The sequence below is a fragment of the Varanus komodoensis genome, unplaced genomic scaffold (genome assembly GCF_004798865.1).
Source record: "Varanus komodoensis strain SLA01 unplaced genomic scaffold, ASM479886v1 scaffold26, whole genome shotgun sequence".
Lineage (NCBI taxonomy): Eukaryota > Metazoa > Chordata > Lepidosauria > Squamata > Varanidae > Varanus > Varanus komodoensis.
The window spans coordinates 5,025,561-5,040,677 of NW_025335684.1; the positions used below are offsets into that span (position 1 = coordinate 5,025,561).

At 48.3% G+C, this 15,117-nt stretch overlaps 1 protein-coding gene across 6 annotated transcripts in view; it reads right to left on the bottom strand.

Annotated features, from left to right (window-relative positions):
* TNRC18 (trinucleotide repeat containing 18) overlaps positions 1-15,117 on the bottom strand; it is an 89,761-nt gene that overhangs the window by 24,589 nt on the left and 50,055 nt on the right. For 5 of the 6 annotated variants that reach the window (XM_044433107.1, XM_044433105.1, XM_044433106.1 and 2 more), the window contains exons 11-15: positions 14,507-14,643; positions 13,962-14,090; positions 10,838-11,012; positions 8,365-8,728; positions 7,049-7,315 (exon numbers count right to left, since the gene is read on the bottom strand). In XM_044433107.1, the coding sequence (XP_044289042.1) occupies positions 7,049-7,315; positions 8,365-8,728; positions 10,838-11,012; positions 13,962-14,090; positions 14,507-14,643 (1,072 nt within the window). The remainder of the gene's footprint in view (positions 1-7,048; positions 7,316-8,364; positions 8,729-10,837; positions 11,013-13,961; positions 14,091-14,506; positions 14,644-15,117) is intronic. The other variant, XM_044433108.1, reaches the window with a different exon arrangement.

The following is a 15,117-nucleotide window of genomic DNA, read 5'->3' on the forward strand; positions in this document are numbered from 1 at the left end:
AATTTTGGTACTGCCCTAAAATTTGACACTTTTGGAATCTCAGCTTTTCTTTTACAAAACGGCCACCCAAGTTCCATGCCTGGGGGGCTAAGAAGGCGGGCTGAATATCCTTTGGCTGAGGCTCAAGAACCAGGATTCAGCAGAGTCTAGGAAGGCAAGCCTCTTGCCCAACCTCCACCACTGCTGACTAGCAAAACAAGGGATTTTTCTTTTTAATGAAAACAAAGAAAATAGATGCAAAATGGTACAATTTATAACAGATTCAGTATTCACCTATTCCTGGGGGGTTACTCTAGGTTCAATCCATTTTTACACCCTGCTCTGATTATAGTTTAGGAGCCTAAATTACAAACCTAGCAAGAAACTGTCCCTTCAGTCTTGCAACTGCTGTCATCCGTGTTATGGTTCTAAAAAGACTGGGGGACTCTTCTTCTTGCTTTCTTGGGCAAGTTTATAATCTGCCCAAATGATTTCTTGTCTTCAGAAGATGAGGAAAGAGCGTCAGAGTTGCTCCAGCTGCTACTGTTTCCTTCTCCTTGCTTCTCCGAGAGACCCCTCCATCTCAAGGCCTGCTTTTAAGCAGACACACACTAAACTACAACATGGGGAAGAGTTGTGGCTACAGCACCTTCAGGGCCAGGCTCCTGGGCGAAATATTTTAAAACAAAGGCTCTTGGATGTTCTGATAAAAGAATATGGCTTGAAAATACAAAGTGTTTGCGAAAACACAGAATATAGTGCAAGAAAAGAATTGGGGGCACCATTTCATCAGGCCTGTGCCATACCAATTCCTTGCCTTAATAAAGTGGGGAATGAATGCATCTTTGGGCACGTGTATAGCAAATACGCTGCTCCTTTCACACATGCCAAAAGCAAAACTATTTATTCTTATTTATTTGATTAAAAGTTTTTTCTATCCTGTTCCCTACAGAACATCTCGGGACGGCTTACAATAAAACTAAAGGTCTTTCACTAGCCACTGGTTCCCATTACATCTGGACTGGGAAACCCTGGTTACCAGCTTCAGAAGAAGCCAGGGTGTGAAACCAGTTGCAAAAGGTGGTTTTGGAAGTGCCAAACTGGTCTTGTAAGGAGCCTAATTAGAAGAGGGTTGGGGAAGAGGCCAGGTTAGAACTGATGCAGGATGTCTCCAGCCATATGGCCTGAAACTTTTAGGGGTCCTATAAGACTAATGTTCCAAAAAGATTATTTTGGTCAGGCCAGAATAGGGTGGGTTTCATTAGGGAGTACATCAAATCCATGTCACCCATCCTTTGAGATCTGGCTACACATACCTATGGGTTAGACAAAAGTCCTCTGTACATGGACAAAGTCAGCATGTCTTTCTCTTTAAAAATTACTTAGCATGCTTGAACGCAAGCCCTGGTCTAAATTAAGAAAGCCCATTAACTAAGACTGCCCTGCTGCTACAAATGCATGCATTTAAAATAAAAACATGTTTTTCCCCAGAAACTGTTTTTCTCTCGTCCGTCAGGAACATGGGTCAGATATGCAGAAACAGTGAGACTAAAACTGAAGCTGACAAGACGAGGGTACCCTACTTCATCAGCAAATCAGTCCTGTTTTGGTGCTTGTCCCTGGATTTTGCAAATGAGTACTGAAGTTTTAGAATTTGGAATTATTTTAGTAAGGTTACTGAAATAGGAAAATTTACAGGAATGTATGAAACAGTGTTCTGGGGCTTAAAGAAAAATTCATGTTTTTCAAGTAGTTTATAATAATGGATAAATAGGGCAGTTCTCACAGAAGAAGTCTGCATGTTTCAGTTATATCTCATCCCAACCTTTCCATCCTAAAGCAGAACCCTCAAAGCAGCCAACCATCTCTGCAAAATCAGCAATCACAAAAACACAAAAAGCAAATAAGCAATTGCTTGTTACAACCATTATAAACCCTTTCTAAAACATAGTTTTTAAACAAAGTAACTGAAAGCCTTTTCTGTGTCAAATGAATCAAGTTTTCTCTTATCCTGAAATCATGAGTAGTAACCCATTAGAAACAAAATTAATGGAAGTATATCAAGATTCTAGCAAAAAAAATCAGGGTAGGCAACCAAGTCTTATAGGCCGCATATAATTGTGTGTGGTACAGGTAACCCCTGTTGATATTTGAGGACCAATTTTCAGATGGTATTGTCAATTCAGTACCAAAACTTTCCTTGTTTCCCGCCCCTATAACAGCAAAAATAAGGGAACAATAGCTTGGTTAAACAACAGACAGACATTTGTTAAGTCACCACATAAATGCAACAAGATGACTGCGAAAAGCATGGGCAAGGGGGATGAGGGGAGAAAAGGTGAAGCAATGCACATTTAAGATTAATTTTGTACTGTTAAATGAATAAATATATATAATGTTTATATATATTATAGCAAACACAGCACTGTTCCATCACGTTGCCAAGCAGAGCTGGAGCACACAAAGCTGGCTAAGAGCAGACAGACGTTCAGGCAGCTCTTGGCTCCTCTGCACCTGGCTTGCACTGGCCTGTCCGGTCATGTTTGGTTCTCTCCTTCACAATTTTACAGATGCTTGCACGTGTAATGCAGAAAACTCCACAATCATTTCATTTGCTGCTGACTCCAGAAACAAGAGGCGATCTCAGCAGGTGCCTTCCAGGGGTGCATGGAAACGAAAGCCAAAGGGGCGCAGTGAGAGAACCAGCAGCGCCGGCTTATTTTAGCTCAAAAATCTGACAGCTGGCAACCAAGCCTTAGGAAAAGTATTTCGGTAGAGGAAACCACCGATCAATGTTTGGGGCATGATGCTTTGGGGAAAGGGAGAGGGCCACTTCAGATGGCCTTGCATTAAATGTTCTCAATCGCAATTTCTAATCTTGTCCACTTTTGCCCAAAAGGGCATCAAAAGATATACTCCGGTCAAAACGGTGTCAGCAGGGGAAGCTCTTATAAAGGCAGCAGGCCTGGAATTCATTCCATAAAAATGCTAAGCAGTCTATTGGGAAAAGACTTGGAACTGGGGCAGAAATGTTTAGTCTGTTTTAAAGCTATTGATCAATGAAAACAGGGCCTTTGAAGTGGGCAACAGATTTTTTTTCAAATGAAAAGCCATCACTGGTTTTAAGCACAGTCTTTGGAAGAGGTATTCTGCGTTCTCCATGTGCATGCGGGAATGCCTCTTCTAAGACATTGCCTTCTGCAAGTTCTGGTGCATCACTTAAAAACAGAAAACGTGTGTTTGTTTCTGAAATCTTGCAAACTTTGCCAGAAGCTGCCAGTCAAGCTGTGGGCAGACATTTCCCTTATCACTGAAGCAGCCTCATTGCAGAAGCTCTAAAGAGAACGAAGCTCCTCTTTAAGAATGTCAACATCTGTGTCGGAGCCTCTAAACTAATTAACAGGTAAGGTTTAACTATTGCAATTTGAGGTGCTCCTTTTTAAGACAATGTCCTCATGCTAAGGAAAAGGGCACCTTATCTAAACGTCCCTAGTGAATAAGATTCCACAAAAGTTCTAAGGGATAAGCCCACCGAAGGAGGCCTGGGGCATCTTCAGCTTCTGAAAATCTCTCCATTGTCATTTTTCCAGGAGTGCAACCGTTTGCCCGAGATAATATCTTTCCCCTGACAATTGTCCTTTCTGGAGTCCTCAGCAAAATACAATTTATTAAGCCCTGTTCAGCTGTTACAAATTGTAGATGTAAGTGCCAGGGAGGTGGAGGTGGAGGTGGAGGTGCATGGATTGGGTCCAGTCCTCCACCAAAGGCGGCTTTCCAAAGTTGAACCAAAAGAGCTGGAGAGAGGCTGAGACCGAATGCACCTGTATTCCACTGTGCAATGAACTCCCGAGTTCTCAACCTTAGCCGTACACAGGTACATTCATTCTTCAGACTTTCCCAGGGAGCTCAGGTTAGAAGGAACAGGACTGCCCCTCCGCCCCGTGCCCCTTCCACGCTTCCAATTTTGTCAAACAAAATTCCTTGCAAAACAGATCACAATGGCCATCAATTAAGCATCCTTGATTTTTCTTTTTCTTTTTTTTTTAAGAAAAGAACGGTCAGAATATGGTGGGGGAAAAACATACTTTCACTGTCAATAACTGAATCAGAGGAAGTAAACTTAAGACCGCGGAACTGCTGAGATTTAAAGAGGATATCAAGAAAAAGGGGGAATTTTGCCTACCTACATAACAAGGTTCGGGTTCATGCCTAGGGACCTTTCGCTGAGCAGCGTCTGCCCCTACGCCAAGCCAAATGCTTTGCTCCTTTAGCGAATGCAAGTTACCGACACAGACACTCAAAGCATCATGGGAAGGGGTCAGGGATGAAGGGGTTGGCCAAGCAGCTGCAAGGAGAAAGCGAGCACGCTAGAAAAGCCGAGGTTATTAATGGTTTTAGTAAAATTAGGGAAAGCCATCAAAAATACTATTACACAAATATCCCTTTAAAATGAAACTAATCTGAGAAAGAGAAAGAGATATGCATTTGCGGAAATAGTGTATATGCCCCCTTCCTCCCGCCAGTTCCTCCCCTCCCGCAGCAAAAGATACCTTTCCGGAGCTCTGTTTTCATCGCTGGGCAATACAGATTTTAAAAAAGGATTTCTCTGCTTCTTTCATTCCCTAAACCCCTGACTTGAGGGGGAGGGGAGGAGTCAAGCAAAAGCAAGTTTGGGAGGGGGATCCAGAAATTCTTACATTATCTGACTGTCAAATTGGGTGGTTTTTATTTTAAAAAACACAGATAACATCAACATTTAATTTTTAAGAGGTTAAATGCACAATTTGGGCTAAGGAGACATGTTTTATCAGGAGTAGCTGCTACATGTTGACTCAGAAGTTAATCCCATTTTATTCAAAAGGGCTTACTCCCAGGTAAATGTGCATTACATTTACCATGCTCTGCCTTTTCTCTAATGTCATACAAAGACTGGGTTCAAACGATACAATAGCCCACACTCAAAGGCTGAGTAGGAGTTTAATGTGAGGTGTCACCGACCAATCGCTTGCTCTTGAAATGTGGGTTTCCACATTGGCTTGAGCCCAAATGCACTAGCAAACCATGGTTAGTTGAAGAGAACCCATGGTTTGCTGCTGGGTTGTGAACTGTGGCTTGTTAGCACAGCTGGGCTCAGACAACACAATAACCCACGGTTCACTGGCAACGCCTGGTTCAGCAACAACCCACACTCAACCCTTGAGTGTGGCTACCAGGTTGCCCAAACTGAGCTAAAGGCTGGGTTCACATGACAGGACAAGCCATCGTGGCTAAGTCACTAGCCACGATGGACGGCCATGTCATTCTAACCCAGACCACTTCCTGCAGGGTGGCTCATCTTCTCAGTTCTGGGGGCTGTTCAGTCCACAGAGGGGCAGGGCGGCCTATATTTGGGAGGGCAATTTCGCCAGGGGTGGCAAGAGCAGCAAGCGCTCTCCGATTCCTGCAGGCTTGTCCTGGTCACCACCAGTGACAACTCCTCAGCCAGTGCCCAAGGAGCACTTCGGAGCACCCATCACTGGCTCAGCACCCTTCCGCCTCCAGAAAATTATGCACACACACCTCCACTGCAGCAACAGGTGTGCCAAAACGGAGCCATAAAAGGAGGGGCGGGGGCCAAGATCCCCTCCTTTCTGAAGTACCTGGCGACTCAGGGGAGGGTCAAAAAGGTGAGGACACTGAAAAGCATCAGTACAACACCCACACCTGCAAGACCTAAATTGCTAAGCAGGTGAAGTCGCCTCCTTTCCCCACCCTTCTTTGCCGCTTTGCAACTGACAACTCAGCCAGCGGTTCCAGCCAGCTGTGCATGAATGGACTCACATGCAGCCCTGCCCAGTCAATTTCCTTGTACTTCTCCTGCTCTGTTTCTTTCATCCCTCGACAGCTGAAGCATGCAAGAAAATTGACCAGGCGAGATCGCACACACCGGACGGCTGAAACAGCGTACGTGCGAAAGACGTACATGCAAATAAAAAAGCTAATTTGAAAAACCACGAACATGAATGAACTAAACATTCATGGGAGCGAAACAACAATAATGACGCCAACTGCACATTTTTGAGGCTCCAAAAGTGAAATTGAAAGCAGCAGTGAATAAAAAGGGGTAGCAATTGAAACAAGGAGTGGGAAGCAAGCCAGTTTTCGTCTCAAAGGACACTGGCATCCCAGCCTTAGGACTGCAGGGAGAACAAGCTTTTTTTTTTTTTCATTTCTCTTTCAATGTGCATCTTTCTTCTTCTTCTTTTAAAGCCCATCTATTCGCGGGGTGGAGAAGGGGAGGCCCAATGCACTGCGGAATAATCTATTCACAGATCACAATTTAAGAGAAAGGAGAAATCTACCTATGCATTCGCTTTTCCTCTTGGAAAAGAAAGCACCTTAGAGAACTGCAAGCCAGGGATATTTGAATAATAGAGAAAACACCACAATTTTGTTAATCCCTTTTTTGAGGGAGGGGCTAATTCTTTGGGAGTGATGAGGGACAGTGGGATGAAGTGAAGCAGGAGTGTATCACCTAGTGAGAGACACAGCAAGAGAGAGACAAAGTACACTGGTTTAGTTAAAAACAAACTGGATACGTTTAATAAAAAGCTTGGTACCAAATTGCAGTACAAACATCACAGGGGCACTCCCACACAACACGTATTCTAATTTACAAACTTCCCCCCGCCCCCAAGCCTCTAGGCATGCCAAAAGGGAATTTGGAAAGTAAAAAAGAAGCCACATATAGCAACGGTACAGGCGACAACAGATGGCGCAGGGGCTGGTTTTGCTCGAGAAGAGTTTGGAAAGGGCGAGGGTCGAGGGAGACTAAAGGGAGGTGCGGCAAAGAGCAGACCTCCGGCTGATTAAAAAGTTAAAGCTCTCAGAAGCATAATAGTTAATAGTGATGGTGTCACAAACAGACTTCTCTTCTGCAGGAAAAGGATATGGATAATGCACGTCATCTAAGATGGCCGATGGCCGCCCCATCCAAGATGGCAGGCCTCGGCCCCACAACACCTACCCGCCCTCTCATTCATTCAGACAGGGAACCGTTTGGTTTTGGGTTTTGTTATAATCTAGTAACCTTGATCGAACGAGTCCTCCGAAGAGTCACTGAACGAAGATCCGGCTTCGGCCTCCCTGGGCAGCAAGCAGAACGGCTGCTTCCTGCTGGCAGCCAGTTTAGATTTGAGAGTCCTACTGGCGGAGATGGCCTTCTTGGCGGCCTTGAGGCCTCGTGTGCTCCTGCCGCCTACACTGTAGAGGCCAGGGGGTCTCACTCTGGAGCTGGCTGGGGAATGAGAAGACCACTCGTCCTTCAGGGATTCGTCATCTTCCTCAGATTCTGTATCTGCGGTCAATGTAGTTATTATTATTTAAAACACGGAGAACAGAAGAATCTGCTGGCCTACATCTCACACTTCTACCCAACTCGCCGAGAAACACCAGCATCTGCAATGGCAGGGAAAACACTTGCGGAGGAGGCAGGATAGAAAAATCTGCATCTTCTCGGGACCACACATCACCACCACCATCCAAAAGACATATGCACACTAATACAGAAATCGGTTCCTAACAGGAAAAAATCTCAAGCCACAATCAACACAATGAATAACAGACACAACCTATGTTTAAGACTCTACACATACACTACAAAGATCACGGCCTAGTTTGCCCATAATGCTAACCCATTCTGGGCTGTCACGATGCCAGAAGATGGCCCCAGGAATGTAGAAAACATACCATGGCATATTTGATCATCTGTCAGAAAAACCCTGGGTAGTGTAACCAACCACAGGTTAAAATAAGCCATGGGTTAACATTTATGTACAAATGTGGCTTGTGTCATTCTCTCCAGTGACATATGGACCAAGCCTGGGCAGGGTGTTGAAAGCTGCCGTTCCTTCTCTACCCAAGCCAACAGGTAGCAACAGAGGGAAAATGCCATGAGAGAGATCCTGCTGGGTGAAACCCAAGACCCATCTAGTCCCACATTCTGGTTCTCACTGTGGCCAAGTAGGAGGCCTCTGAGAAGCCCATGAGCAGAGCTTCTGGACATCAGCTGTCTCCACGGACGCTCCCCACCAGCTGGTCTTCGGTGGCACATGCCTACCGAGCCCGGAGGTCCCATCCAGTCACCACGACTGACCACCTTCAACAGACCTCTCCTCCAAGGCAGCTCCTTGATGAAAGGAAACCCTTGCTCAGTTTGGAGTGAACTCATGTCTGCGATCGGCCTGGTCTGACCTTTCCTGCTCATACACTCCAAGCCCCATTGCAAACCGAAACTCAATTACCGTAACTACGAGGCGTCCGAGACCAAACCTTGAGTCCTACCAATGCCAGTCAGAAACATGAAGGCAAGATACCGTCCCCGCCCCCACTCACGAAGCTACTTACTATATGAATAGCTGCTGACTTCAGATATCGCTGGTGAGCCGGAAACCTTTGAGTGAGCCTTGACTCTTAGACCCTCTTCCATCTTCTTCATCTTGCTGGCCATTTTGTTTTTACCTTCTTTGGAAGATTTCAGCGAGAAGCTCAAGGTTTTGGCCAAGTTCTTCTTTTCGTCCTTGCTGAGCAAGGCCTCGTGATGTGACAGGTACCGACTGCCATAACATCCGCCATTTTTTTGCCTCCCAACAGAGCTGTCTGCGTACTTAAAAGGAGACTTCAGTTTGTGCCTGGTGAGGGACAGGGCCTTGTCCAGCTTGCTCACCAGCTGCTCCTGTTCGGAAGCCAGCTTCTTCTTCTTAATTTTTAACTACAGAAAGGGAGAAAGGCAATAAGCATGAGCAAACGCGTGGCAAATACCTCCAGCTCAACCTTTTGTGGCTGACTGCATTTTCCTTTACTCAAACTTTTGGCCTGCAGAAAATCCTTACTCCTCCAGGGAGCTCTCCATCAAGTGTGTTGCACTTTCTGAGGATCAAACCCAATTTCAGAAAAGTTCCTGGGTGCCTCGCTCGAGGGACGTGAAGGACAAAGGCAATGGGGGGAGGCTCAAATGCAGACACGCTGACACTGAAGCTCTTAAGGCCAGTGACCAGGCCTCACGAAACGCATTTCAAGCGTTCAGAATTGCAGGGAAATGGCACAAAAGCCGGGAAGCCACGAGCAGTCCGGGGAGAGCGAGCGTGGTCCTTGTGGCATGTACGACGGACCCGGATGAATCCCTGGGCGGACACACTGGGGACCCCCACCCCGCCTGTCCTTCTGCACCCCTGCCCTAAGGAACTCGAGAGCGTGGCCAAGGATCCCAGCGCTCCGCCTCGAGCCGTCTTCCCTCGCCTGGTGCTTTCCAGAAACGCTGGGCAACAGGTGGGGGGCACGGTGCCCAGCACGTGAAGAGCACCAGCCTGAGGGGGGCCAGCCATGCTCCGTTTGGGAACAGCCCGTGCCAGTCCTGCTGGGCCTTGCCCACTGAGCTCACAACCTGAGCAAACCGGCATTCTGTGAGAGAGCACCGGCTAGGGTGAGGACGGCAGTTGCCCAGGGGGACCTGCCCCTTCTAATCTCCTCTGGGGGCAACTCTACTGCCCCCACGGTAGCTGCTCGTAAGCCTCCGAACTTGGCAGCCACGATCTCTGCCACCCCACAAGCCCCCCGTTTTCTCTAGAGGGCTGCTTTTTATAGAACCTGCACTCTGTAAGGTTGCTCTAAAAGGTCCCAGCCAGTTTCCAGCACCGCCATCGATTCCAGCAAACTTAGACAGGGGCAACTGTATAAACAGATGAAGGAGAGCAAGAGCTCTATCTGGACCTGGACATCATGCACAAAGCCCTCCTTATCTACGTCTTGGAATAGGAATTTCTGAACGGAATTAAACCAGAGGAAAAGGAACTGGCTGCCAGAACCCCAGAACAGCTAAGGAACAAAACTGCTCCTTTCCAGCCATTCCCATCAAATTTAAGGCATAAATGAGAGGATGCTGAAGGATGATATGAAGGTTACTATGTGAATACTGACGTCCTCTTTCCAAAGGGATGGAAAGCATAATTCAATGCTACACAAAAAACAGAATCACACAATCCAAGGAAAACAAAAATATGCCACAAGGAAAAACACACACGTGCTTTATTAGCAGAAATGAGAATGGGGAATCAATGGTGTGGCTCTAGGAGCAAACCAGGCTTTGCCCTGAACTCATGTGAGGATTCACGAAAGGAACCGCGCATCTTATGAAGATGTTTCCCTGTCATTCTGCCATGACGCTGCAGGGGCCCTTATACATGTCTTCATTCCATGAAAGGCACAAATGCGTGTCTTAAAGAACTTGGACATGTGCCTCTCCCAACCTTCACGGTAAGATCATCCAAAATGGTGCAGAGTTAAGATGTGGCAACCGCAGCCAAAATCATACAGGGATGATTCCTTTACGTTTAACCATAATCTGAAGAATGGTTTATAAAACGTAACCCTGCTGTGGGTATGCAGGGATGGATTCCCCAAGAAGAGTCACCCTGGTGGTATGTCCCTGGCACAGGGGACCGTATAAACTCAAACACAACGCTGGAGCGGAATGGTTTGCTCCACTGAGACCCACCTGGTACCTATATCGTCATCTTTCTGGTCCCTTCTCAAGACTGCCCTGTACCCCCAGACCTTTCATAGCAAATGAGGGCCCAGTGAGTTGTTTTAACAGGTCTCATTTTTAATTGGTATTGTTGTCACTTGAAATATTTTAAGTGTCATGCATTGGAAGGTTCTCTTGCATTTCTTGAATTTGTATTCTTATTGTGATCTGTTTTTATATTGCACCTATGTTTACAAATTCTTGTGGGAACCACCCAGAGAGCTTTGACTAATGGGCACTGTGGAGATGATGAAGATGATGAAGATGATGGTTTTCTTTTGAACCACAGCGACCTACCTCACTGGAGAAATTCGTCAACACATCCTGCTCATCCCAGTTGCGATTCCTGCTTTTCCCCTTGCCGCTCCTGCTCTCCACATCGTCTTCCTCGTCCAGGAGGATGCCCCGGTGTCTCTTCCGCGTCCCTTCACCCGTCTCCGAGTCTTCCGAGAGCAGTAAGGACTTGCTCAGCCTGAAAATCAGATGTAAAAAGTGGGGGCGAGATGGTGAATGGGCCCATCGTCACTGCCCTGAAGGATCTCACACGCAGGCAGGAGAAGTCGCGGCTCTGCAACGCCTCCCTCGCTTCTGATCCGACACTTCGAGAGATACTGGCCACAATTGGACGTGGGGTCTGAAGCCCCTGCACCCACTGTTCCTAGCTTGAGGTGCCACGTAGAAAACCTGGCAGTGATTTACAGAAGTGGGATGCATCCACGCTGCCTCCACATTTTGGACGATTAATATTATATTGCAATATTATTAAAAAAAACTGGGAATGCCTGTCCCACAGGGAGTTAAGGCAAGGAAGCTCCCTTCTGACCAGCAAGCAATCATTTATCCCACTGTTGCTATTGCTGGGAAAAGAAACCAGGCCTCTGTTTTGACCCCGTACACATAGAATCTTTCTATAAGATCACAGAATAGTAGAGCTGGAAGGGACCAAGAAGGCCATCTAGTCCAGCCCCCTGCTGTTGCAGGACACCACGTCACACCCTCCCACTCAGAGGGCTGCCCAGCTTCTCCTTGAATGCCTCCAGTGTGGGAGAGCCCCCCACCTCTCCAGGCAGCTGGATCCCCTGTCGTATTGCTCTGACAGTGAGGAAGCTCTTCCTGATGCCCAGCCTGGATCTGGGTGGTCGCAACTGGAACGGATTATTCCGTGTCCCATGGTCTGGCATCAGCGAGAAGAGACCTTGACCTTCCTCTGCTGGCCTACAGCTTCCCGCTTGCCTTATAACCAGCCCAGGACTGGCCAGGAGGAAGCGGCAGCCATCTCCTCTTCGTTTTGCATGTGGCTTGCCTCCAGCGAGGGGACCCTGTCCAACATCCCTGGCTCCTGAGGAGGCAAAGCCTCAAGAACGCCTTACTCGTGGGAGCACGTGAAGGGCCTTGCTGGATCAGGCCAGGGCCTGTCTTGTCCAGCATTCTGTTCACACAGTGGTCACCTGGCCCTTAGGAAGCCAACAACCAAGGCAGCGCCTTCCTGCCAGGTCCCCTGCCACAGGTGTGCACAGGTGTGGTGCCTCCAGTACTCGGAGCCATCCAAACAGGTCGCCACTGCTAGGTTTCTCCCTCTGTGAGCTTCTCGCGTTCCCTTTTAAAGCCATCCCAAAGACGTGGCCCTCACTGCATAGTGGCTTAGCCATTCCGTGGCTTCCCTCTTGCTTGCCTCTGTGGTGTGTGCAGAACCTCTACACACTGCACCAGAAGGCCAGGGGGACCTTCTGCTGGGGAAGCCCTTGAAACTGAGAGGGAACCGAACAGATCACAGGATAGGGAAGGACCAAAAAGTAGCCCCAAACATCCTCTAAGGAAAGACTAACCTGTCAAGTCCTTCTCTTCGTACCCTCCCAGAAAGGAGATTCTCCGGCCTCCCTGTGGTTGGTTGCTTAGCTGAGGTGTTATTAGCTCTTAAAACCTTTCCCCAGGTGTTGAACTGGAAATCTAGCTTTTTGTTCAGTTTTAAAAGAGTGCCTTTCTTTGAGAACTCCTTGATGACCCACTGGATTATCTCGCCCGTCTTTTCGGCTGCTCTTTCATCTTTTAGCTTATTCTGTAGAATAAGTTGCCCCTGGACACACGCTCATAAATTCAGAGTGCCCAGTCCAAGAGGCAAAGATTGGCAGAGATGGAAGAGGAAGAATGGAAGTTGCCCGGAATATACGAACTCTGGGCGTTAAGGCACGACCCTTTAGGAGTTCCATTAGACTGATACATTATACATATTCATGGATGCCTGTGATTTGGATGTCACACTGGCGAGTTGTGGGTTGTTTAGCCTAGAAATTGCAGGGGTGAGTAGGGCATGCAAGCTGCATGCTTGGCATTGCTTGGGTTGTTCTGCAATGTCTGGCCACTCCAGAAGCTCTGGGTTGTTGATGGGCTAAACAACCCAGAATTAACCCAACAACTAGCCATAGGCAATTGCTGAGTTATCTCTGGGTTGTTCAGTCCCCTAAACAATGCAGAGTCTGTGGCTTCAGAATCTCCTGGGTTGTTACTTGGAAATCAAAGTGGCAGGCAGTGTGCTCATTTGCTCTTGCACACCCTCACCAATCCATGGGTTAATCAACCCAGAAATTGACCATTACGTGAGAACCAGGTCAGTGAGTTTCCCAAGCTTTTCAAACTAGCAAAGCGAATAAATAAAACACAGGAGGTACAAAGGAGGGATGACGACACACTGGATACACAGCTACAGAGAAAGCAGCAGACAGGCAGACAGACAGGCAGGCAGGCAGACAGACAGACAGACAGACAGACAAATGGCTCTAGGCAAAAATTGCCCTAGAAGCCCTTGACAACCCTGCCAATGCCAGCTCCATGTGAGGAAGACATCTCAAGACAGCAAGGATGACCAGGTGCACAACATCCAGTCAAGCGAGATTCCTGAAGCCCCTGAACTGCACAGAGCTGGAGAGAAAAGAGGGGGGAAGCTAACCTGGTCCAAGCACCTAAAAGGAGAAGTTCTACGTTCATCAACCAGGCAGCAAAGACAAACGGAAGCAGAAGGAACAAGCACCACAGACAAGACACAGCGAGACCAAAAGAGCCCCTACACAGATCCATGGTGGGCGCTGGGGTTCCCTTTTTAGAAACACATAATATTACATTGCCATCGCTCAGAAGCAGCGGGGGATCCACCACGTGAGCCAACGGTCCGGTGACCTGCCCTATCGCCCGGCGGCTGCGGCAGCCAGCCTTCCATCCCACGGGTTGGTTCCGGATTCCCTCCACACCTCGGCGGCTGCCCCACACTTTGGGCCCAAGCCACCTTGGGAGAATCGCCAGGCCCACGCTGTGCCTCTCCTGGTCCAAGATGCTTGCCACTGCCAACTGAGCCCTAGGCTGGAGAGAGAGTGAGTCGCTCCCGGGCAGAGACCCTGCTTCACCCGGCTTCCCCACAGGCCAACCTTACTTTCCACTCCTGCCGTCACTCTTCCCTCTTTCCTTAGGGGGCGACAGAGCACTCGATCCATGCTTCCTCTTCCTGGGCCTTCCTGGCCCTCGTCTCGCCAAGCTTCTACTTTTCTCGTCATGCTTTTCCCTTAAAAAAAACCACACGCTTGACTGTTAACCAAAAGCAACTAGGAAAAAATGTTTTTTTTAAGGAAAAAAAAGGAGAAGAAGGAAGAGGTAGAAAAGAACTAAGAGAGAAGGAGAAGAAGAAACTGAAAGCTACTCTTGGACCATCCACCAAAAGTCTCAACTCGGAATCTCGACTCGGCCCTACATCCACCAGGAATACCGCCACCAGCAGAGAGCCTCCAAGTCAAACCCGTGGCTAGCGCACGTCACGTTTAAGAGCCATGAGGTTGCCGGTCCAGTCCCAACACCTTTGCGAGCCCTGGCTTAAGCATCCGTTGCACCAAGAGAGGATCAAAGAAGGGAGCGAAGGCACAAGCCTGAAGATCTGGACGGCGCCTGACCAGCCAGCCACAGGGGGAAATCAGAAGGACTTACGCGGAATCCCTCCGTCGCTGCAGCTTCACCAGCTCTCGCTGCTTCTCCTTGTATCTCCGCTGCAGCTCGGCCAACCTCAGCCTGTAATCCAGCTCCATCGCACCCATGTTCTCGATGGCCGACTTGATGGAGTACATCTGGAGCGGGAAGCCAATGAGGATTTGGGGAGAGAGGGGAAGGGAAGACGGTGAGGGCTCCAGTCTAGTCTGCAGAGCATTGCAGGAGGCAGCTCAGCCCTAGGATGCTAAGAAGGGAAGAGGAAGCCATCCCAGTAATGGGGCATGGGACCTCCTGTGGGACCACCAACAGCCCATCCTGCCACCTTCAAAACGGCTCTACGCAAAACCCTAGAAAAGGTTCAGGCCAGCCCTCTTTCTCTCCCTTTCTTGCTCTTCGCCCCGTATCCCCCAAGCCTTGTTCTCTCTCCCTTTACCACCCCAGGCACCTCTCGAGCCCACTTTGGACCAGCCAGGCCCACAGGGAAGCCTTGGCGCGACCAGCCCCGTCCTCGAGGGAGCCCTTCCGAGACGGCAGCCCCACAGCAGCTTTGCAAGACAGGACCACAAGGACGTCACCTGGGGCGGAAGAGCGACCCAAACACAGGAATGCTG